Below are 23,365 nucleotides of genomic sequence, written 5' to 3'. Positions count from 1 at the left end.
CAATATTTTTTAAGACTTTTCATAGGATCATCTTACTTTTACTTTTTCCTATAATGTTCATTTGTGATAAAGCATAAGATGATTTATTTTTCCAATTTGGTAAATTACTTTGTGACATTTTAGTTAAATATTTTTACTTTAAAGAATAAAATAGAAGAGGTGAATACAGGCTACAGAAAGTCACCGAGAGCTACCATGACAGAGAGAGCACAGGGAAAGGTCAGCTACTGGAAGACACAGAGATAAAACTGATTACGACTTCTTCCTGTAGTTCTGAGGTTTCTTTCACAGTGGACTTTTTTTTTTACCTGGCAGAAGAGATAAAGTACAACTCCATTAGCCCATTATGATATGCAGTTTGAAATGTGCAAAAACTAAGTGATTATAAATTATGGTTGCATAACAGGGAAGAAAACATTTGTCCCAGAAAAATTTACATTCATCTGACACCTGTTATACATCTTGTTAATAGCAGCTGGATCCTTTTTGCCTAATCTTGCTCCTAACTCTAATCCTGTTCCATCCCCAAGGTGCACTTTTGGGTTAAGATCTGGTGACTGTGGAAGCCATTTTAATGTTTAGGAAACCAGTTTGCAAATGATTTGATTTTTGATTTTTACAATCTTCTATTGTCTGGTTTTGTTGAGCTCGTGCAAACTGTAGCTTCAGATTCCTGTTCTTAGCTGACAAGAGTGACACTGTGTGGTCTTCTGCTGCTGTGGCCCGTCTGGTGTTTTGTGTTTAGGTTTGCTCTTCTGCTGACCATGGTTGTAACTAGTAGTTCTTTGGGTAACTGTTGCCTTCCTATCAGAATGAATCAGTCTGGCCACTGAGTATATACTAGAAAAATAGATAGCTGCTGTACTACTTTTGGCCTCACGATGGCGGTGTCTTGCTAGACAACATTAAAGCTAACACAAGTAACCATCTTTTTGAATCCTCTCAGTCTGACCGAAGGAACATTATTTTTTGTACAGCATTAACAATCGTATAAAATCTGATATTTTAACAGTTGATGAACATGCAGTTGTTCAGAAAGACAGAACCACAGTTGCCAGAGGCAAAGAGGAGTGGTCTCTGCCCCTCCCAAAAATGCAAACTGACTGTCACCCCTCAGAGAAGAGAGCAGGCTCAACAGTTTTCCGTGTTTACCAACGTAAATATGTGTGTGTCTATAGTGACACTGTGTTTACTTTGATTCTTGTTTGTCTTCTTTTACTTTTTAAGCGAGTCCAAGGCTTAACACAAGATTTTAACAGTCATCAGTAGCAGCAGTTTTATTTATTTATTTTTTAATTACATGCATAGGTGTTCTGCAATACAGTATAAATGATCAAACTGTTGGTTACACTGCATGCTTCCATTACAGGAAGATATATACTGGAAACAGAGATAAAACAGATGATCACTTTCTCCTTTATGGTAGACATTTTGCCTTGGTGGAGCAGATAAAGCAGAGCTGTATCATAATCATTAACTATGACTCTATAAAGTGCTTACATACTGGATGACATGAACAGAAGAAAGGCTTTAATGATGCGGTTAGTAACGCCTGCATGTACGTTTCCTAATGTCCTAGTGTCCTATCCCAGTAGACGCTATTGTAGCTCATTGTTTCATGATAAAGAGGAGGGGATAGAAGACACACAAGACTCTGACTGACAATCTGTTGTGTGCTGTGGTGAAGTGAAGATTTTTTAGTCTTTCTGCCATCCCTTTTTTCCTCTAGGGGGGCCATCGTCCACTGGATATCCAACCAGCTCTTGGTGGTATCTGGCTTGAGGGCCTCTGCACTCCTCCCTGTCTTGCTGCTGGCCTGTTCCAGCCGTTACAGCGTGGGGAGGCCATGATAAGGTTATCAGTCGGCCTCCACAGCTCAGTTCACTCTGGAAGAGTCTGCTGCCCACAGATTTCACCCCTCCTTTCCTCCCACTCATTCTGACTTCTCACTCAGCACATCCCTTCTCCTGTCAACTCATCTCAGCAGCTGGCGGTTTATCAGCTGTAAAGGAAATCTGTATTTATGGTCATATTTGGATGTGTTATGTGAACTTCAGGCCACACCTACAAAAGCCCAATCATTTTCTGTATGTAAAGCACAAGATTAGTATCAGTGATTTCTTTTACTGCTCTCTAGTTCATTTAAAAAGTGTCTTTTGCATGTTTTCTAGATGCTTATTAATGCTGAAAAGACCCTAAAATAAATCAATGACCTGCTGTGACCTTCTGTCAAATGTTGCATGACCAGGTAAAGATATGAAGGAATTTATTTCCCTGTGTTATTTGATTTAATCAATTTTTTTTGTGATTTTGTGTGCCTAATGATTAATGGTTAATTTAGTAGCTATTAGCACATCTCAGTGAAATCAAACTTTCAATCCCCCTAGTGAGTTGCCCAATATTCCCCAGAGTTTTATGGCATAAATAGGGAAGATCCCATACTCACAGAGGCCTGTAAGCTCCATCTGTGTGCAGGGCATAATGCAAATCTCTGTGTTTGCTTTATACAAGAGGCCATTGTGACAACTCGTTCACATATTAGTTTTCCATTTCAGGCACGGGGAAAGAGTTAGAATTAGGGTTTGCTCTAAAAACATGGGATAATATTTAACATTTAACAACAGGAAGCTTAATGTCTGTGAGGGCCCTGAGACAAAGACAGATTCTCTCTCCTAGTGGCTGAAAATGTAACACTATTCCTGGCAATGATCAAATATTCCAGCAATCAGTGTTTTCACATTATCACTATGTTAAAATTCAAACTTTCTGCTCTTTCATTTGATGTATATATGTATATGTATTCATAGAACAAAAATATGGTCACTGGTAAGTTCGACACAGTACTCAGGCAAGGCCAGTGTGCTTCATCATCTACAATATGTGCAGGAGCCTACTGTAGTGATTCATTAGTGTTTCTTACAGTACCACAGCAGGCTTCATCCTCTGGGGACTATGCCTGCAATATTCCTAGAGACTGACGAAAAATTGGAGATAAAACCTGAACCTGTAGGATCTCATGGTGAGGTCATTAGATGGCTCTGCTGTGTTTCTTAAACCACTTTTTCTGGTATGGTTTAGTCCTACTTGTTGAACTGCAAATCAAGTAGTTTTGAATGATCACTTTATCCTCTGATAAAATGCTTCTATACAGATGGCAATGCTTTTTTCCAGCATATAATGGTCCTTCCAAGGACCATAAGAGCCTCTGAAAGGCTTGAAAAGTCACCAGTTCTCAACCCAGTTGAACTGCTAGGCAAATATTTTGGACCAAACTTTAAAGAGCTCTCAGTCACCATCATCAGAACAACAAGTGGGAAAATATCACTATTGAAGAAGATAGATTCAAGAGACTTTAAGACCCTTATCAGCCACGGCTAAACACCTTATATAGAGATGTTTTTTTTATTTATTTGTTTGAATTTTTTGTTTTTATTTGTGACGTGAAAGACCAACAGACTGGCCCACAGCATTAGACATAACATTAAGCTGTATCGTCTTGATGAATTCTCAATCATCCAGGTAAATAAATCTCCAAAGGTTGAATCTGCTCATGAAGAAGTCACTTGGATGAGTGATGAAACATTTCTCCCACTGAAAACGCTACGTCCAGATGAACAGAATCAACCTTTGGAGATTAAGCTGTATCTGCTTTTAAAATCATCTCAAGATCTCCTACTGGAAAATAAGCCATGATTAATTACTAACCAATGTGACTTGTTTTGTACAAAGAACCTTGTTTTGGCAGGAAACAGTATAAATATAAAATATAACTACATGGCTAACATCCAAGACTGCTGGCCAACCAGGACATCCCAGCAAGTATTAACACTTATCATTGCTTACAATTTTGTTTTAATTATGGTGGAAAGACAACACAGTGAAAGAATCTTCCACATCAAAATAATATTTTATTACCTGCCTGTACTTAAAAAGATCAGTTAAGGAGCTGAAGAGCCAATAAAGGTTACAATTCCTAAACTAAACTAAAAATATTGCAGTGCTGAAGCTCTCCTTATAATTATTGACAGTCTGGATGCAACTTGAATGCAACATGTTGTTTCTGCCTCTAAAAAAGACGAAAAGCTCCCTCAAACATGCTAATCTGTTTTTTTGTTTTTCTCATGACTCTTGTGGAACATTTTGTAGGTGTGTCCGTTTGTACACGTCATCCCTGCACTTATCTAGAGGAAGGCAGGACCACAACACTGTGCCACTGGCAATCAAATAGTATCACACCCCGGCGTTGTGTGACAGCAGTGGTTGTGATCGGTGGAGGCATCTGCCCCCAGTCCAGTCTTACAGAGGAAATCTGCTGACAGTTTGTTTTGTATTTGGTTTTTTCTGTTTGCCGATGATGGATCGTTGGCATGTCACACAAGCCTGACTCCACAGAGACAACAAACGTCTAGCTTCCCTGTGTTTTTTAAAATATATTTTATGGCTTGTATTTTAGCACTTGCAGGCTATATATATATCTTACACCTCCGAGTTATTTATGAACCGGTCCAAAAATCCACCTAAAAGAAGTGTTTATACCAAAATTTTGAGTGCATAGTAATACATTCATGGTTATTATATTTTAATGCTTTACACCACATTGGCTGTCACACGTTATGTCCTGTAGTAGACACAACCTTAACAGGCATAATTGAATAGTACAGTCATGATGGTGAGAGATCTGGTGTCATTAAACTGAAACTAATAAAACCACTCTTGTTCAGGGTATTTTCGGCATGATCTTATGAAAAACAACGAGCTAAAAAGGCAGGAAAGCTATCTTCTTAAATATTAAATTGTTACACTAAATCTGTGAGACAAGTCATTTCAATCCTAAATCTGTGAATCACCAGGAATGTCAAATAACAAGAGGAACAGGGACATCCGTCAGCCATAAAGCTTAAAAAAGAAAAAGAAAAACGGGAAAAAAGTCTATCCCTTGTTTCTGGGATCAACTGTCACAGCCAGAGCAAGCTGGAGATGTGTCTTGTGGCACAAGTTTTGTTTGGTTACTGGTATATTACAACAGTAATGGCTGAGAGACCTGTGACGTTCCTTTGATCTTACAGGGAAAGACACACCACTAGGGGAACTCCCGCTCTGTCTTCCATGAATATGTCATTGATGCCTCAGGCCTTCATCCTGCAGAGTTTCCAATGTACTGGCTGAGACTCATTTGCATAGATCAAATTTGCAAGACAAATTCAGCGCTGTGCTCTATCACCTCGCCTGTTGCTTGTGTCTGTGAGATAGAGACACACTCAGTACCTGCGTGTGGATTAGGGTGTGTTGTTCATAACACAAAGAGCTTATGTTTTAGTCTTGATTTTTTTTTAAAAATTTGTTGGTTTGGTTATTTGCTGGATGGATCAGATTTGGCAGATAACTGTGGCTGCCAGTGCTGAGACTGTTTCTGGTGTATGATTCTGACATTTGACACCACCGGTCAGACAGAAACTTGAAGCCATTTTACAGACATCTGAGACACATCAAACAAGTACACTCAAAATATTTCACTGTCCTGCACTCCATGCAAACGTACAGGGATTTTGCATATCTTTACATACAGTTTCTAAAAAATGTTGTTTTGGGAGAGTATTTCTGACTGTTTCCTGTTTAGTAGATTTACAACTTTGAGGATACAGCACCTCAGGCAACAAGATATACAAATTAACTGTGGCTCTCACTTTGGTCACACACAACTTTAACACAGCTGCTATGTCTGGCAATTGTGTTAGAAAATCAAAATTACTCCCCTTAATTAAGGTTTTGTATGCCTCTGCTTCCATGTGGGATTGTTGCAGACACATGCAGGCATGCATGCTACCTTCATGTTCTCTGGTTTTCCCCCAGGCTTCCCCAGGCAGCACCACCCCTCCTCTTTCAGGACCCATGTCCTGTTTGCTCGGTTCCACCCAAGATGATCCTCTCCTTCCCTTTCTGTTGGTTTACCTGGGCAGGATTTTGATTTGCTCAGTCTCCTCACACCCACAAGCTGCAGAACCAGTAAGTCTAACTGTTGCAGAGGATAACAACAGACCCTACTGTAATATCAACAAATTTTGCATAGAGACCTCAGATTTGTTTGCCTGACAGTAAGCCCTCATGTTTCTACTCGTCCCTTCACAAACACTGATTTCTGCACCACTAACACAACTGAATACACACTTGCTCTTGAATTTATAATGTACGTTTTTATACTTTTTGTATATCTATTTATCTATAAGTCATCTAGTTCTTTAACTGTACAGTGGAGAGCTGCTGTATGTGGGCCACTGAGGTTGGTAAACTCAGATGTACATACAATAACAAAATATGTAATGCGCAACATTTTTAATATCAATGAAAATTGGAAAACAGATGTGAATTGTTGCAGTTTTGCATAGTGGAAAAACTGTAAGACTGGAGTCTTGTAGCGTGCCAGCTGTTCATTTTTTCACAGTCTTTTAGGCCCATGCATTGTGGATATAGATGCATGCATTGAACAACAGAAACTATTCATTCTAACATACCAGTAACGATCCACTTACCTGAAAAACTGATATCATCATATTTACATCACAGCATGGCAGGGAAGGTGGGGGTGGGTGGGAGCTTCAACTTTGGGTTCACTTTAAATGTTCACAGTGCTTCTTTAAGTTCTTGTCAGATTTAAACAGAGCAGGTGAAGATCTGATTTGCATTTAGCAGCTTAAACCTAACAGGTTTGGTGTTTGAGGAGGGCGGTGTGTCTTCATTAGAATCGCCATTTGTTTGTTGAAGTAAATCCAACAGGCTGCCTGGGTGTGGTTAGAGCTGAGTAAGTAATCGGTACCTTTTCAACAACCTTTTATTAATCCCTGTATCCCATTAGGCTGAATGCACTGCAAAGGCCATTTAAAGGTGTGTAGGGAAAACATACAGTATGGCAGGGCAGACGGTTTGTGTTATTCTGATTTTTACTGAGATTACAGAGCTCCTTTTTGCTCTTGAACATAAAAACTGGACGATGTATTTGCTTCTAACTTTCCTTTAGCTGCTTTCTAGTCGACTCTCTGGAACGAATGGCTCCCTGCGCTTGGATTTGCATAATGTTCTGGGTGTTATTTGAATGCAGGATAACTCCACTACACACTATATCTAGTCTTGTGAGAGATTTCCACCTGGGGCCTGAGTCACAGTTTCATCCTGTATGTGTTTCTAACTATGAAAAGCAGAATAAACCAGTCAGGAAGGGAAAGTCTGTTTTACAATGTTCATCACACTATGTGTGTATTTTACCGTGGGGTGACAAAGGACCAAGTATTATATTTTGCCTCATTCAAAAACAACAACCACAGACATTTGAGATTTCTTCAATATTTATTGGACTCTAAGCAATGGAACATTGCAACACTGCAACAACACAATGAAAAGTGCATCAGAATAAACATTCATTCATACTGTATCTTGAAAGATTTCTTTCAATGTAACTTACATAGTGCCTTTTAACATTAACTGGGTTCTACTGAGCACTTCATAATGTGTTTCTCATGTGCCCATTCACAGTCACACACAGCTGCCGTGCAAGATGTTTGTAGGCCAAGAGGATCTTCCCCAAGGACACCTCAGCATTTGAAGGGGTCAAAGGCTGAGCCCTCAACCTTGTGATATGTTAAGAAAATGCTCTACCAGTTGAGCTACAGCTTCCCCCAGTGTCAGCATATTGTTAAATATTATTTATCACACAGGTTAAAAAACAACAACAACAAGAAAGAAAACACTTCCTCTTCAGTTTATGCCATGCTGGCTCTCGTGGTGCCTGCGCAGATCAACCTTGCGTTGGAAGCCCTTTGAACAAATGTCACACCCGAAGGGCTTAAATCCTGTGTGTTTCCGGCTGTGTGTGATCAGGTTGGAGCTTTGGCTGAAAGCTTTGCCACAAACTTGGCATTTATGAGGTTTTTCACCTACAAAAAGAAAATGAAACACACAGAAGAACACATGCCGTAAGAAATCTACACCAGGGATATCAAACTCATTTTACATCATGGGCCACATACAGCCAGCTTTCATCTTATGTGGATTGGACCAGTGAAACTCCCCTTTCTGTCAGTTTAATTTTACAGGAGAAAAAGAAGCACAATGTCCACAATGCATCTCAGTTTTTCTACATGAGAAAGAAATACTGCTGGAGTGAATGTAGGAAAGCTGTCAGTACAATTAAGTAGCTCACTCCCCACAACTTCCCAAATCCAAAATGTATGCCCTTATACATATTTCCCAAAGCTGTCAAGTGGGCCAGACTTGAGTCTTTGTCAGGCCAACTCTGGCCCCTGGGCCTTAAGCTTGACACCCCTGATCTGCACAATCAAAACTTGGACAATTTTCAAGTGATTTGTATAAAACTGTTATAGTTTTCTTTTCACCGCTTCGGTAAAATCAGGTTTTCCAACATTACCAAAAATGGTGCCAAGCGTTTTCGTCATACAGATAACGTTTTTCATTAAAAACATGAGAGAAGAATCAGGCCATTGTTCAGATTTGTCAGAGACGTACTGGAAACAAATATAAACTACAGTTCTTTTTACAGAGCTCTGTGAAGAGGAAACCCAGATATGCAAATCAACAGGATATTTGTTTAAGCTTCTTTTTCTGATTTATCAGCAGTTATATTACTCCTAGAAATAGTCCCTACATGCTTGACCTGGAAAGCAGGTGATTGCTGAAGATGGATCATATGCAGGGTCACACTGATGGTCACAAACTGTGAGAATGTTAAGACATTTACCAGTGTGTATGTAGGTGTGCTTTTTCATATCAGATTTCTGATGAAATCTCTTGCCACAGTACTGGCAGGGGTAAGGCCTGGTGTCGGAGTGGATAAGCAGGTGTGTCGAGAGCGTGGATGAACGCTTGAAGGATTTGCCGCACATCTTGCACTCAAAACTTTTTTCCTGATCAAGGACAAAGACAAAAAAAGTGAGGCACAATAATCAGTTAGTGAATAAATGTCAGAAAAAAATTGTCTTTAAAAGTTCATTCCAATAATTTTAGTAGATTTTTGGGATCTTTTGATGGGAAAAATTGTAATAAAGGAAATGTATATGTTCACATTTCCTTCATTGTTCCTACTTTAAATGATCAAGAGCATTTTACGAATAGGAACTATAGTTGTGTTCACTAAATGTAAGCATGAATCTTGAAAGCTGTCAGCATATCAGACAAGTAGAGTAAAAAATTGAAGCCTAATCCACACTAAAGATTTAAAGACCAAGATGTGTTGTCCTCTGCATATTCATGTCCCTAAACTCTTTAAACACTGAAATAATTCCTGCTTCGTCAGTATACCTGAGAGTGGACGTTCATGTGCTGCTCCAGGCTGACAGCATGCCCAAATGTTTTTCTGCAGATGCTGCAGCCAAACGGCCTCATTCCACTGTGAGACCTTCTGACATGAACCTCCAGTCCATGGGAAGTTGAAAATACCTAGAACACAGTTTGCCCATAATTGCACTCGTCAGTGGAGTCAAAGTGACAAAGTGAAAGCCGTGAAATATGTCTGCACCTGACATAACAGCTTCGCGAGCTGCACAACCAGTTTTAAGCCTTTGATCTTGGCCCAAGCTGCGGTACCTACCTTGTCACAGGTGATACAGTGATAGGTGTTTGAAGAAGGCGAGTAGTGAGTGCTGCAGTCTAGAGGCTGCTGAGGCTGAGGACTACGGTTGATGTTGGTGCTGTACAGGTTGCTGGCATGCTGCAGCACTGTGGGGCTGAAACTCATCTGACGGAGCTTGTAGGAAGGAGACAATGTCTCCCAGGCATAAGGCGACTGTGAGCCATAAGGTTGGAAGTCAGCCAAGTGAGGCTCTAAAGGGCGCACACATAAGAGACAAAAAAAAGCACATCTTATCTTTGTTATAGATGCCTTTTTAATCAGGGGTGTTTTTCCAGTAGCACAAATTTTTCAGTGTGATGGTACAAGGTTTGTGAAGACTGAGCTGCGGAGGGTTCGTTGGAAATAGTTTAAAAAGGCTTGAAAATTGTTTGAAATTCAGCGAGTTCTAATGATTTTAACTGTGAATAGACCAATAGTCTCTAAAAGCATGCATCAGATGACATGGCTGCCACGTAACAACAGTACAGATATGTTGGATTCTTTTAGGTGGCAGAAGTTAAAAAGCTTCAGCTAACCTAAAATTCAGCTAATTAGAAAATAGTTGGCAGTGAAGCAAACCACTGTAAGACATGAAAGGGCCAATCCAGCCTAAAAATATATTGCTTTATATTTTCATGGGTGTGTTAAATCACACCCATGTCATTTTTTTCTCAATCTCGTAGATGTAAGCATACGTCTATAATTCTATTTCAGCATGAAAGCATGAAATATTACTGTTTTTCCTTATAGTATTTTTCTTGAAAACAAAAAGGATCCTGCACATTAAAGATGTACATATCTGTTACTTATTTGGATAAGATGTAATGCAAAATTGAGTGGAATGCCAGTGCAAACAGAAACTTCTACACATGAAAAACAAAGCCAAGGTGGAAGTGCTGGATACCTCCTAGCATGAAAAACATGTTAAACAACTGATATTAAAAATATATGCTGACAATGGAGCTGAATATTTTTACAGTGCATTCACCTATATACTGGGGTTAACTGGACTGCTGTCCTGACACAGAGACAGCTGTAGCTTTTGTGATGTTAGTGCCTTTTCATGCTCATTAATGGAACAATTTTCTTTTAAAAAAAAAAACACCCACTTTTATTTATCCCTTAAGAGTAAATCTTTTTCAGAGTAGACTTGGCCAAGACTGCACACCATTACAATGTTACAAAATAAAAATCAAATTACCTCAAAACACATCAAACAAAATATTATGTCAGAGTCAAAATAATACAAAAGCAAGGTCCAGCTTATGAATAGCAGTTACACTCTTCAGTTACAGCAGTCTGATTAATAATCTGATTGATAACCATGTGGTACAGACCAAAGAGTTTGTACTTCAGGTTTTGTGAGTGAAATTAGTGTTTTGTTAGTTAGCTACTCAGCATAAGGGAATAACTTTTAACCCTTTTTCAACCCGAATATGCAAATCTTTAATAAATAAATAAATATATAAAACTGTGGTCAAAATGCCAACTTTGAAGCTTTAAAATGCTTCCCAAAACTAATGGGCCACGTCTACTTCCACCTCTGATATGCAGTCTCTATTCCAGCCTAGTCTTTTGACTTCCAGATGGCAAATTTTTAAACTTGCCTGGCAGGTAGTACGGCTGTGTCTGAGTCATGAGAGGTCTGCTTGGCTCTGGGTGAAGCGGTAAGGGACATTCAAGCTCCGGTTCCTCCTTAGTAAGTAAGCGGGGGGCTTCAGGGGAAGATTGCCCCTCTGACTTAGGCCTGTCTGAAATGTCTGTGGTCTGAACGGCTGCTGGGATTTCTGCAAATCCAAAACAAAGTGAAGTTCGGTTGATTAGAGCGAAAGTAAATCTAAATTAATATCTTCTTTTGTTCAATTAGGTATTTTCTTTAATAAGAAAAAGCAACAAATAACATCAGAAGTTTTTTGTTTTGTGTTTTTTTTTAAATTTGCAAAACAAATAAAAATTTGTTTAAGACGGCAAGATTTGGGGTTGCGATAAAAAGCAGTTACATCCTGCAGCAGTAATTTCATTTAATTATTTTAATAGGGCCCCGTTCTTCACCTATTCATAGCGACTCACTTCTTTTTTTAAAGACTTACCAGATGTTGCGGAGGCCTCCGAGTCATCTTCATCGAAATTTTTTTGCCTGTAGGAAGTGAACTTTTTGCTTCTTACCATAAACGACAGAGGCATGGTGATCCTAGACCGGAAAAGTATAATAATTAAAATATATTTTTTATCGAGGCTTTTACGTAGGCTTTTACGTCAACGCCAAGAGTATAACAATAAATAAATACACTTAAACTCCCGGAAATTCTCCTCTTATTTGAATTTTAATGATCTCAAAGCTTCACATGAAATGATTTCAGTGCGTCTAATTATTTCATACCGTTAAAAATCCGCGAAGATTAGGAAAAAAGAAAAAGAAAAAGTCCTCCTGCTGATTTTGTAGCTCCTCGCAGCTTCTAGAGACGAAAACAAACGCAAACGGGGAGAAAAATAACCCAGTTAATATTTCCTTTTTTCTGGAAGAAAAACAAATTTCAGAGGAGAGATGCCTCGATTCCAAAAGTCTTTGAAAAGCAGTGTAAACCTATCAGGTTTATACCTCCCGCTCATCCCCCCTCCCTGATTTTCAATCTCGCAGCGGAATCTGACTGTGGTTTTAGCCAATGAAAAGGCCAAACGGCAGGTGGAAATTTGCTTAGAACAACACAGGGCCTTAGGAACAGTTATACAAAGCACACAGTACTCACAGGACCAAAAACAACAAAAAAACGCCGGAACTAAAGGTAAAATATATGTGCAGTAGGTTTACAGGCAAAAGACCAATATAGTGATATGCTCGGCGAATTATTATTTGTTTCTTTTTTTAAAAAGGCTTTTAGACTTCGACCGTCACCAGCAAAGCAAAACCAAATTCATCTAAATAAAAAAAAGCTTAAAATAATAAATATAAGCTGGAATTTCAAATTTGAAATTACAAAACTAATTAATTTAATAAATAAACATTTTCATCGCTCCGTGTTTGATTTACAGGATTTAATTGCAGTAAAGATGTATGATTGCGTGCAAGATTTAAACGGCTAAAAGATCCTATGAGATTGTAGGACCTCCAAAGATACACACACCAAACCAGTCCGGAGATTAACCGTGTTGACTCTTTTCGTGTACTTTTATCGAAGCTTGTCTTTATTCGTGTATGACAGATTTCCCGGCAGTCTGTTTTAGATTCACACAAGATGAGGTCCGAGTGACAGGAGACCTATAATGTGAGAGGTCTGGGCTTTTCTGGTTGAAATGAAAATATCAGCTTATTAAATCGCATAACTGTCGTCAGATTAAAGGAAGGAGGGAGAAAACGTTTTGTGGAGAAGGGCGAGAAATGCGAGCGCGCCATCTTGTGGATAACGTGTGCATTTTCAATGAGGATCATGTATTTTTATTCGGATGTTAAACAGATGAAATTGAACATTTATTTTCAATTTTCCTGATTACGTTTTGTTGTGTGTATTGTGTGTCTTGTTATATAATTTTATTCAATTTAATACATCAGTAAAACATTTGGAGTAGACTTCATTGTACAAAACAAACTCAATAATAATAATAACAATAATAATAGAAGTATGAAAATCTCACAAACCTGCATTTTATTCACAACAGAACATAGAAAATATATAAATGTTTTAAAGAAAAATTTATTTTTGAAATTGATGGCATCGACACCTCTCAAAAAAGTTAGGACAGGGGCATGTTTACCACTGTGAAGCATCCCCTCTTCATCTAAAAACAGTCCGTTAACATCTGAGAACTGAGGAGACCAATTCATACACATCTTGTTGTCCCATTCTAGAAACCTATCTGCTCAGCAATGCAAATATTTTCAATCAGTGAAAGGTCTGCAGTGCTGGCAGGCCAGTTCAGCACCCAGACTCTGCTGCTATGAATTCTGTGCCGTTAGAATAGATGCAGTATGTGCTTTAATATTATCTTGTTTAAATATACAGGCCCTTCCCTACAAAATTGCTGTTCTAGATGGAAACATTTGTTGCTCTAAAACATTTCTGTACCTTTTGCTGTTGATTCATTTCCAGACTAACTACTGTATTTTAAATCTGGCTGATGCCAAGCATGTCCAAGAGATTTCTCCAGATTTTCTTATTCTTTATTATTTACGGTGTCTTATATGCTGTGCTGTAGATACTAAGATAGTCAAAGTCTTCCCAGCTGTTCCACAATTTGTAGATGTGCTTTTATTGTTTTTTGTTTTGGTGAATGTCTGTCCATCTTTACTTCTGAGAAAGTTTGTATCCAGTCATGTCTCAGATCTGCTGCCAGGTCTCTTTTTTTTCTGGCCTTTTGTTGCCCGTCCCAACTTCTTTTTGAAACATACTGCTGCCATAAAGTTCAAATCGTTAAAATATATTTTCATGAAATAACATTTAATATGATTTCAGTGTTCTGATATAAATAAAATATGGGTGTATGAGATTTGCATTCTGTTTATTCAGATTTACACAGCATCACAGCTTTTTTGGAACTGGTGTTGTACACACTGCATACTATAGACACAAACATCCGATCACCTTCTGCACTACATCACTCCCAGTCACAGGACAGATTAATAAATAATGACGAAATGAAGAAATGCAAAGATTTTTACAGTGATGGTAATAAACATTAACCATCATGCCCTGACTGGGTAGTTTTAGTCTACTCGGTCATGTCATTCCAGCAGTGACATTTCATTTGCTGTCATGTAAAAATGACTATGAATGAGTTAACCTGTTACAATATGTGAGGCAGATAGTGTGGATTCTTTATGTATTATTCTTTTATAACTGAACATACACACAATGGACAAAAACAAACAAATGGCCTACTGTACCCTCATACACACAATAACAACATGGACTGAACCACCACCTACAACTACTGGCACTTTATATAACTACTGTATAATTTATCCATATATCTCACTGATCTCAACTGCACTACTGCAAATGCTGTATAGACAATCAATTATACTGTACAAGACAATATTTATAGTTCTACACTGTTTATTAATACTCACAATTATATATTTATAATCTGCTATAGCTTTTCATATTTCTAACCATACGTATACTTGTTCATAGCCTGTACATAGCTTGCACACTCACTACAGTTAGAGCCTGTACATACTTATAGTATATTCAGAACATACCTTCATACCGTGTACATTGTAACACAACTATAATAGATCTATATTTTGTAATATATCTATATTATTGCTGAAACACTTCAGGATGGATGCAAACTGAATTTCATTGCCTTGTACTTGTGACATGTGCAATTACAATAAAGTTGAATTCTATTCTATTCTATGTGAGGACCCAAACGAAGGCCACAAAAGAAAAAGACTGGAATTAACTGAAAGCATGCCGTTTATTTAGGCAGATATAGCCAATGGGGAAGAAACATGAATAACAAACTAACAGAGGATTGCCTAAACTGGAGAAACAAAAAAAAAAAAAGACAAAACCCAGAACATTAGAGAAAACCTGGAAACACGGGAGGGACACAGGAGAGCCACAGGGGAAAGCACACGCAATAGTAATGGTTGGGGGGGGACCTCCGATGAAACCTCTTGTTACAGTACACAATATATACAGACAGTAGGTGATCAGGGGAAGTGGAAACACAGGGGGAACACAGCTGATACAAATGAATCTGACACCACAAAACTAAACATGCTGAACATCGACCACGAGATTATCAAAATAAAACAGGAAAAAGGCAGACTAAGACACTCTGACTTAACAAGGGAACAAGGAAGTGACAATGGGAGATGAGATGCGGACATAACTATGGAGCACATACAGAGGACAAAACAGACAGGAGAGGCATGGAACAAACGTACATATACAGAGACACAGAGAATGGCACAGAGAACAAAGACTGATGGGAACCTAATAAACAAATAACTAAACTGATCATCAGTAAACTCAGCGAGGTAATAAGAATAAACTCAGAACTAACCAGTTAAATGAAAATAATAATCATACTAATACATAACAGATACCAAAACACAAGAAAATTCAAAACACAAACCATGACAGTAACCAGAACTGTTTTGAGTTACTAACCTCAGTGGTCAGTGTATGAGCATCAGGTACATAATTAAGAAGATAAACAAGGTATAATCTTGGGTGGGACTAAACAAACAGTACATGGGAGATGCAGCATAGTTCACCTCACAAAATGGCAGAAACCCCTTAGAAATTAAATCATTCTCACTCTGACCAGAGTACCTGATGAGGATGGTGCTGGAAGTGTTGAAGTAGTTTTGAAGATAATCATAAACCACAATATGAACAAATACAATAAAATACGGTACAGTAAAAATACAGGGAAACTCAGCTGAGTTCATTTCCTCTTCAGTTTACGCCATGCTGGCGCTTGTGGTGCCTATAGAGCCATCTTACGTTGGAAACCCTTTGGACAAATGTCACAGTGGTAAGGTTTGAAGCTTGTGTGTGTCCACCTATGTGTGATCAGGTTGGAGCTTTGGCTGAAAGCACTGCCACAAATTTCACATTTGTGAGGCTTTTCACCTAGAAAAATAAAAACACAAATGTACAGATTAAAAAAAATTGAAGTAAAATATGTACATAATCGAATTTAAAATAATTTTTGTAATTTGTATAAAATAGTTACAGTTCCCTTTTCGCTGCTTCTGCAAAATCAGGGTCGCTAAAATAATGCAGAATATTTTTCCAATGAAAAATAACAAACAAGAATCAGGCCACTACACAAGTTTTTAACAAATACTGTGAACAAATACATAGATTTTTCTCTTACAGAACTTGGAAGTTAGAAAAACAATTAAATTGCAAATGAACAGGATACTTGTTCTTTTTCTGATTCATCAGCAGTTTTATTCCTGTCTAATCCCCTGCTGCATTAAGCAAAGCAGGAGATGTGAATCATATAAAGGTTTCATTTTATCCCATCATCACATTAATGTTCATATGCTGTGGAATAGTTAAGATATTTACCAGTGTGAACGCGTGTGTGCTTCTTCATATCAGACCTCCGATGAAACCTCTTGTTACAGTACTGGCAGGCCTGATGTCCGAATGGATTATCAGATGTGTTTTGAGTGCAAAGGAATGATTAAAAGTTTTGCAACAGACCTCGCACTCAAAACGTATTTCCTGTGATCAGAAAAAAGAGCTTCATTACAAAAGTGAAATTTGCCCATTTATCAAAGAATTGCATATGATCACATTTAGTGTTAAATATTGAAGCATAACTGTAAAGTCAACTGTAAAGTCAAGAAAATGTTAGTAGTAGTAAGAAGTATTGCTCATGGCTGTGTTAAGCTGCAGAAATCAAAGCTGTTTGTTTAACAGGCAAAGAGAATAAAATAAAGAGGGGTGCATCATGGAAATTGAAGAATTTGGGGCAAGATAATTCATGGAAAATTCTGTTTCCATTGAAATTGGCTGATTTACCTTTGAGTGGATGTTCATATGCTGTCTCAAGCTGACAACATGACCAAAAGATTTATTGCACAGTATGCAGACAAAGGGCTTCGTTCCTTTGTGAGACCTTCTGCTGTGGACCTCAAGTCCATGAACGGTTGAGTAAACCTAAAACAGAGTAAGTCCATCAGTGGAAGAATACGAGACACTGACAGTTTAAAACACACAGCTTTTTTTCTCATTAAATTGGATACACTTCAGGTTTGAACACAAAGGAAAGGTGCACTGAAAAGTAAATATGGATGTATTTTTTGCTCTTGCTTCTTGACACATGCATGCATGTTCTTTACCTTTTGACAGACAATACAACTGTAGTCACTTGAAGTTGGGGAACAGTGTTTTCTGAGCCGCTGGTTGTCTGAGGCTACAGACAGAGAAAAAAAAAGAGAGATCTCCGTTACTCAATAATAATAATTAAAGTAAGCAGGATTCAAGCTTTGCCTCCCCCTCGGCAAAACAACAAGAAGCAGACTGCCTTCTGATTACTATAAATCCGTAATAAATTTAAAATCAAACTTCAAATGCCTGAATGATTATAGACTAATTAAATATCCCATGAGGGGGGGGGGAAGGAAAAAATGGATGGTTGGAAGATTTAAAAAACAAAAAACATACTAACCCCCCCCCCCCCCCCAAAAAAAAAACCCTGATTAAACACGTTTATAATCTACTCTGATTATTTTAACCGCTGTCTTTCTCAGATAGTTTTACAATCTGTCAAATCTTTTTTTTTTTTTTTTCCAAACCTTACCTGAAGATACCGGCTCATTTTCGTCTTGAACGGTTGTCATTCGCCCGAAAAACTTTCTGATCTTCACCATGAAACACCTCGGCATAATGATACTGCTGACAAACAGAAACATTTTGTTTTGCTTTTTGTTTTTTAATTCACGAAGCAGTCAAAAACTGTTAAAACTCTGAGTTCACCTGTAGTAAATCGGACATCTTTCGTGCAAATTGTAGCAAATCCGAAATGTACAAATTCTTTGTCGTAATTCTAAAAAAAAAAAAAAAAAAAAATTCGGACTAAATGTTTTAAGAAATGTTTAATCAATCAATCAATCTTTATTTATAAAGCACTTTTCATACAAAGATGTAGCACAAAGTGCTTTATATGGTTAAAAGCAGCCCACCCCACGCCCTCCAACTCACTCCCCACACTCTTATTAACATAAACGATCATGGATACACCCCCCCCCCCCCCACACACACACACACACACTTGAAGAGTTTGAAGAGTAAAATTGGGCTGGGCACACATGAGCCAGGTGAGGAAACACTATCACAGGGAACCGTCTGCACCGGGAGCCGGTCGCAGACCGCAGCCTCCAGGCTGGCCACACAGCAGGAGGGAGGCAAAGAAGCCCCCCAGCCAGGCTGAGAAGACCCACAGAGCCCCCCAGCATTTTCCAGGAAAAATAAAAATCTTGTCTGTTGAAGTTGATCCGCGGAGAAGAGATGCGCTGGTGTCGATGAAGGAAAGCAGTTGAGTGACAGTGACGGTAGTGACAGTTGTACCTTTTGTTGACTCCGCCCCTCACTGATTTTCATGGAAATCTGACTTTTGTGGAAATTTGCTTAGAAAAACAAAGGGTCCTAAAACAGTTACATCAAAGGACACCGTGGTCTTTTTTTTTCCCAGATAACATGTTTGTGAATAAAGCACGGAGAGTGGTATAATTACATTTTTTAGGCTTATTCCAACTGGCTGCCAAAAATAATCTGTATAGGAAAAAACACAAAAACAAAGAACTCTTAATTTTGGCACATTTTTTCAACCAAGACCGCCAGCGGTCGGCTACTCAATAAACATTTGCTGGGTAGTAGCTTGTCTTCTTCGACAATTTGAACAGAATAAGAAAAAAATGTGGGCATCTGAAATCTCACTTATTCTAAGTTTGAGGTACATTTGCTTGGATGACGATAAAGGATTTACGTCTATAATTTAATATAATATGTTAAAAGCCTTATTAAAATGTAACTTTTTATGAGTGGGATTTTTTTTTTATTATCATTTATCCATATTAAACATCATTAACAAACCAGAGTTTTAGATCCACCGTTACAAAATCAGCCACAGAGCCTCAAGTGAGAACAGTGACGTGGGCTGCCTGCGATCCCACCACACTTGCATAGGCTCATCACCAAGGCAACAGGCACCTGTTTGTCTAGTCTTTGAGGTGACTTCAATCAGAGAAAAGTGACAAGACTTTAAAAATCACCCTATATGTGTATGTATATGCATGTATTCAAAGATTGACTGAAAGGATTTTTTTAATGCTCAAATGTTTTATTCCTGATATGGATGTTACAGAGAGGCCTGGAGCTTTCCAAGCAACATACATAGCCTAAAAACAAGTGAAGGAGCTCGTTTTTCCACTTCCAACCACCACAGTGGACAAATACATGAACAATGTGCCTGAGGGGTTTAAAAAAAACATGGGACATCTGAAAGGTGTTGCCCTGTCTCTGAAATTGAAGTCAAAAGACTTTTTCATGTTTGTAAACCTTGTCACCAAAAACCGTCTTTCATTAAACTTTTGTGTGGTGCAGATTACTCTTTGTTCATCCTGTAAAATCAGGACATTGATACTGATTCCCCTGTCCCTGATTTGCAGGGAAGTCGGACTCTGATGCCAGCATCAGCTTCTATACAGCTACACTAAGCACACAAGGCTCAGAGAGGAATACAAACAATTATCTTTTTGCCATTACATAATTGTGTATATTGTGTAGAACAATTTTCAGGGCTCTACACAAAAGAACTATGGGAAGCATAGTCAGAAGTTAGGAGATGATTGCTTGTGCAACACAATCATTTCTGTTTTTCATTGTCCTGACAGGGATGTGAAAAAATGCAAATTTGACTGATAATGTCTTTATTCATTGCCCAACAAGATACAAAAGATTTAAGGCTAAATCTATTCAAACCTTGTGTCATTATATGTTGCTGACCGCTCAGAGGAATATAGTTGTGATAAACCATTATAAACCATTATTCTCAGTCCATATCTGGATCAACAATGACAAAAAATGAAACGTGCCCGTTAGAAATAACACAGAAAAGAAGGACAAACAAACATACCTGAGGCATTGGGGGGAAATTTATGAGTCACAAGACTGAGTCAATATTTACTTCAACATTTGTCTCCTAACGGATCTTTTAAAAATCACAATATGTATCTCCAACATGCCAAGTTTTGAATTTGGACATATTTGCCAGATAATAGAAATATATATATTTTTCCCTTTTCAAGTCAATGCATGCAGTATGATATATTTTCTCTATTCGTTCTTTTTTCTTTATTTAATGCAGTTCTAGCCCATTCAGGGATTTGTGACTGTAACCACCAAAATGTTTTCCCTAAATTGGAGGGAATAGGTAAAACAAGGGGATTTTATTAGGATACACCTTTTAGCAACAAAGGAAATAATGTGAATTAGAAATATAACAAAACATTTAAAATTTTCAAATGTGTTCATTTTATTTCCAGCTGGAATCAAAGACAACTACAGGAGATATCTATTTTAACATTTTAGTGCAGAAGTGCTGCTGTCCCACGAAGAGTCACAGTCTAAAACCGATTAAAATATAATTCTTTTTGTTCAGTGTGACGTTTTAATAACCAACTGAGCATCAATATGTGATAGTTTGTCTCTTAAATGTGATCCAAGTTTAGTGCACTTGACAAACATTACCATAAAAACATTAAGTGATTTCAATTCACTGGAGAAAACTTTTCATATCAAATGCAGGTGTTTGGTCAATGCAAGTTAAAATATATGAAAGGTGTCATTTGCAGCCAGATTTTGATACCAGCTATGATTAATGAACACTTCTGTTCGGCTGCTTTTAGCTGCTGCCAAATGCTGCATGAACACTTTGACCATTGTACTGAAATTTATAAAGATTTGTCTCCAAACATGTTATAACTTCCAGCCAAGCATCTACAGATTTTTGGACGGCTGAAGTGAATGTATTTGACTACTTTATCTATGTTGATGCATGCGTGACAAAAAAAAAAAGTTTACTATGTTTATATTTTTCTGCCGCAATGTTTCACGATGAAAGGAACGCTCTAGTCATTCAGGCCAAAATGTGAAGATGAGCTGAAACCCATATGTTCTGGTAAAGCTTTGATGTGATAATGGCAGTAGATAAGAATCTGATTTTAACTGCAGTTCCCAGTCCCCAATAGAGACATGCGTCTTTGCCCAGAGTTATTTCAAAAACAAAAAAAATATACCCGTCTCATCTGAATAAGCTGGAAAAACTACAGTTCAACAAAAAAGCATCCAGGTAGCATGACTTCATCATTGCAGAGAGACAAGAATATACAAATAAAGTCTCATTACCTTAACAGATGACTCGAGACTTCTGCCTTCCAAAAAATGAGCAAGCATGAAATAAAGTCCATCTTGAAGAGTTAAACAACTGGAGGAACCAGAGTAAGCAAAAGTATATCTTGCTTTTAATTTAACAATTTGCAAAGTCTGCTGAACAGCTTCCAATTAACAAAAATATGAAATTATTCTATACCCCCATCTTTAAAGTGCAACTTCAAAAAACCCTGCTAAGCTCAGTTTTAATCAAATCATTGCCTTGATGAATACTAATATTTAAAAAATAAATAAATTAAATTAAACCAAAATGACCCCACAGATGTACTTTTCTGTCTTTATACTCATTACAGGTAACTAAGTGGGAACAGCTGTGTTTAGTTGAGCTCGAGATAACCATGGAAGTGAGTAATCGCGCACAGATAATAATCTTGTATGGTCACTGAAACAAACCAAGTTTACAACTCTGAATTTGAATGTAGGATAACAAACACACAACCAAAAATTGCATTTTTATGTTCTAGTATTGATCTAAAAAATTCCTTGGCATACTATGCTTTACCAGAGCAAACGAGATGTGGGGGATGTTAGTGAGTGGACTCCATAAAACATACAGGCCATGTAACAGGATCAAAACACTTTATTTTAAAAAGACTAACAAATCAAATTGCCAATAAGTTAAATACAAAGCAACTGAATAGCAGCTGAATAGAAGGTAAAAGACTCGGTCGTTGTGTCCTTGGGCAAGACACTTCACCTACCGCCTACTGGTGTTGGCCAGAAGGGCCGATGGCGTCATATGGCAGCCTCGCTTCTGTCAGTCTGCCCCAGGGCAGCTGTGGCTACAACTGTAGCTTGCCTCCACCAGTGTGTGAATGTGTGTGTGAATGGGTGGATGACTGGGTGTGTAAAGGGCTTTGGGGTCCCTAGGGGGGACTAGTAAAAGCGCTATACAAATACACGCCATTTATCATTTACACAGACTGAAACCTGGGATGCTCTATTTTAGCTTTGTGCCGTGACTGCCTACTTTTGAACTGGTATTTAAGTAAGATTTTAAATTAATTTAATTCTTGTTACAGAGTATTTTTTAAATTTCTTTTGATACATTTATTTGAATAAATGATCTTAATTTTCTGCTATATATATGCTATATATATATATATATGCTATATATATATATATATATATATATATATATATATATATATATATATATATATATATATATATATATATATATGTGCTATATAAAAAAACACCCAGCACGCCCCTGCGGGCGGTTTATCCTTCAAGCTCGGGTCCTCTACCAGAGGCCTGGGAGCTTGAGGGTCCTGCGCAGTATCTTAGCTGTTCCCAGGACTGCGCTCTTCTGGACAGAGATCTCCGATGTTATTCCCGGGATCTGCTGGAGCCACTCGCCTAGCTTGGGAGTCACCGCACCTAGTGCTCCGATTACCACGGGGACCACCGTTACCTTCACCCTCCACATCCTCTCGAGCTCTTCTCTGAGCCCTTGGTATTTCTCCAGCTTCTCATGTTCCTTCTTCCTGATATTGCTGTCATTCGGAACCGCTACATCGATCACTACGGCCGTCTTCTTCTGTTTGTCTACCACCACTATGTCCGGTTGGTTAGCCACCACCATTTTGTCCGTCTGTATCTGGAAGTCCCACAGGATCTTAGCTCGGTCATTCTCCACCACCCTTGGGGGCATCTCCCATTTTGACCTCGGGACTTCCAGGTTATACTCGGCACAGATGTTCCTGTACACTATGCCAGCCACCTGGTTATGGCGTTCCATGTATGCCTTGCCTGCTAGCATCTTGCACCCTGCTGTTATGTGTTGGATTGTCTCTGGGGCATCTTTACACAGCCTGCACCTGGG

General features: G+C 38.2%; 1 protein-coding gene and 1 pseudogene across 2 annotated transcripts; both read right to left on the bottom strand.

The window, feature by feature from the left end:
• Window positions 1-7,319: 7,319 nt before the first annotated feature.
• On the bottom strand, window positions 7,320-12,195 carry LOC120714530 (zinc finger protein Gfi-1b-like). Of its 2 annotated transcripts, XM_040000792.1 has the most exons (7): window positions 11,997-12,194; window positions 11,707-11,807; window positions 11,224-11,403; window positions 9,596-9,828; window positions 9,307-9,444; window positions 8,747-8,912; window positions 7,320-7,925 (listed from the first exon to the last, which is right to left on the bottom strand). In XM_040000792.1, the coding sequence occupies exons 2-7, from the start codon at window positions 11,798-11,800 to the stop codon at window positions 7,747-7,749; spliced, it is 990 nt and encodes a 329-aa protein (XP_039856726.1). In that variant the 5' UTR covers window positions 11,801-11,807; window positions 11,997-12,194; the 3' UTR covers window positions 7,320-7,746. The 2 variants fall into 2 exon arrangements, with proteins under 2 accessions (XP_039856726.1, XP_039856727.1); XM_040000793.1 differs by lacking the exon at window positions 11,224-11,403 and having other exon boundaries at window positions 11,997-12,195.
• A 2,796-nt stretch (window positions 12,196-14,991) lies between these two features.
• Window positions 14,992-22,249, bottom strand: LOC120747545 (annotated as a pseudogene).
• Window positions 22,250-23,365: the final 1,116 nt, after the last annotated feature.

The sequence above is a fragment of the Simochromis diagramma genome, unplaced genomic scaffold, assembly GCF_900408965.1.
Source record: "Simochromis diagramma unplaced genomic scaffold, fSimDia1.1 OVJJ01000596.1, whole genome shotgun sequence".
NCBI lineage: Eukaryota > Metazoa > Chordata > Actinopteri > Cichliformes > Cichlidae > Simochromis > Simochromis diagramma.
The sequence above is the reverse complement of the archived record's forward strand: the minus strand, read 5'-3'. Positions and strand labels throughout refer to the sequence as shown.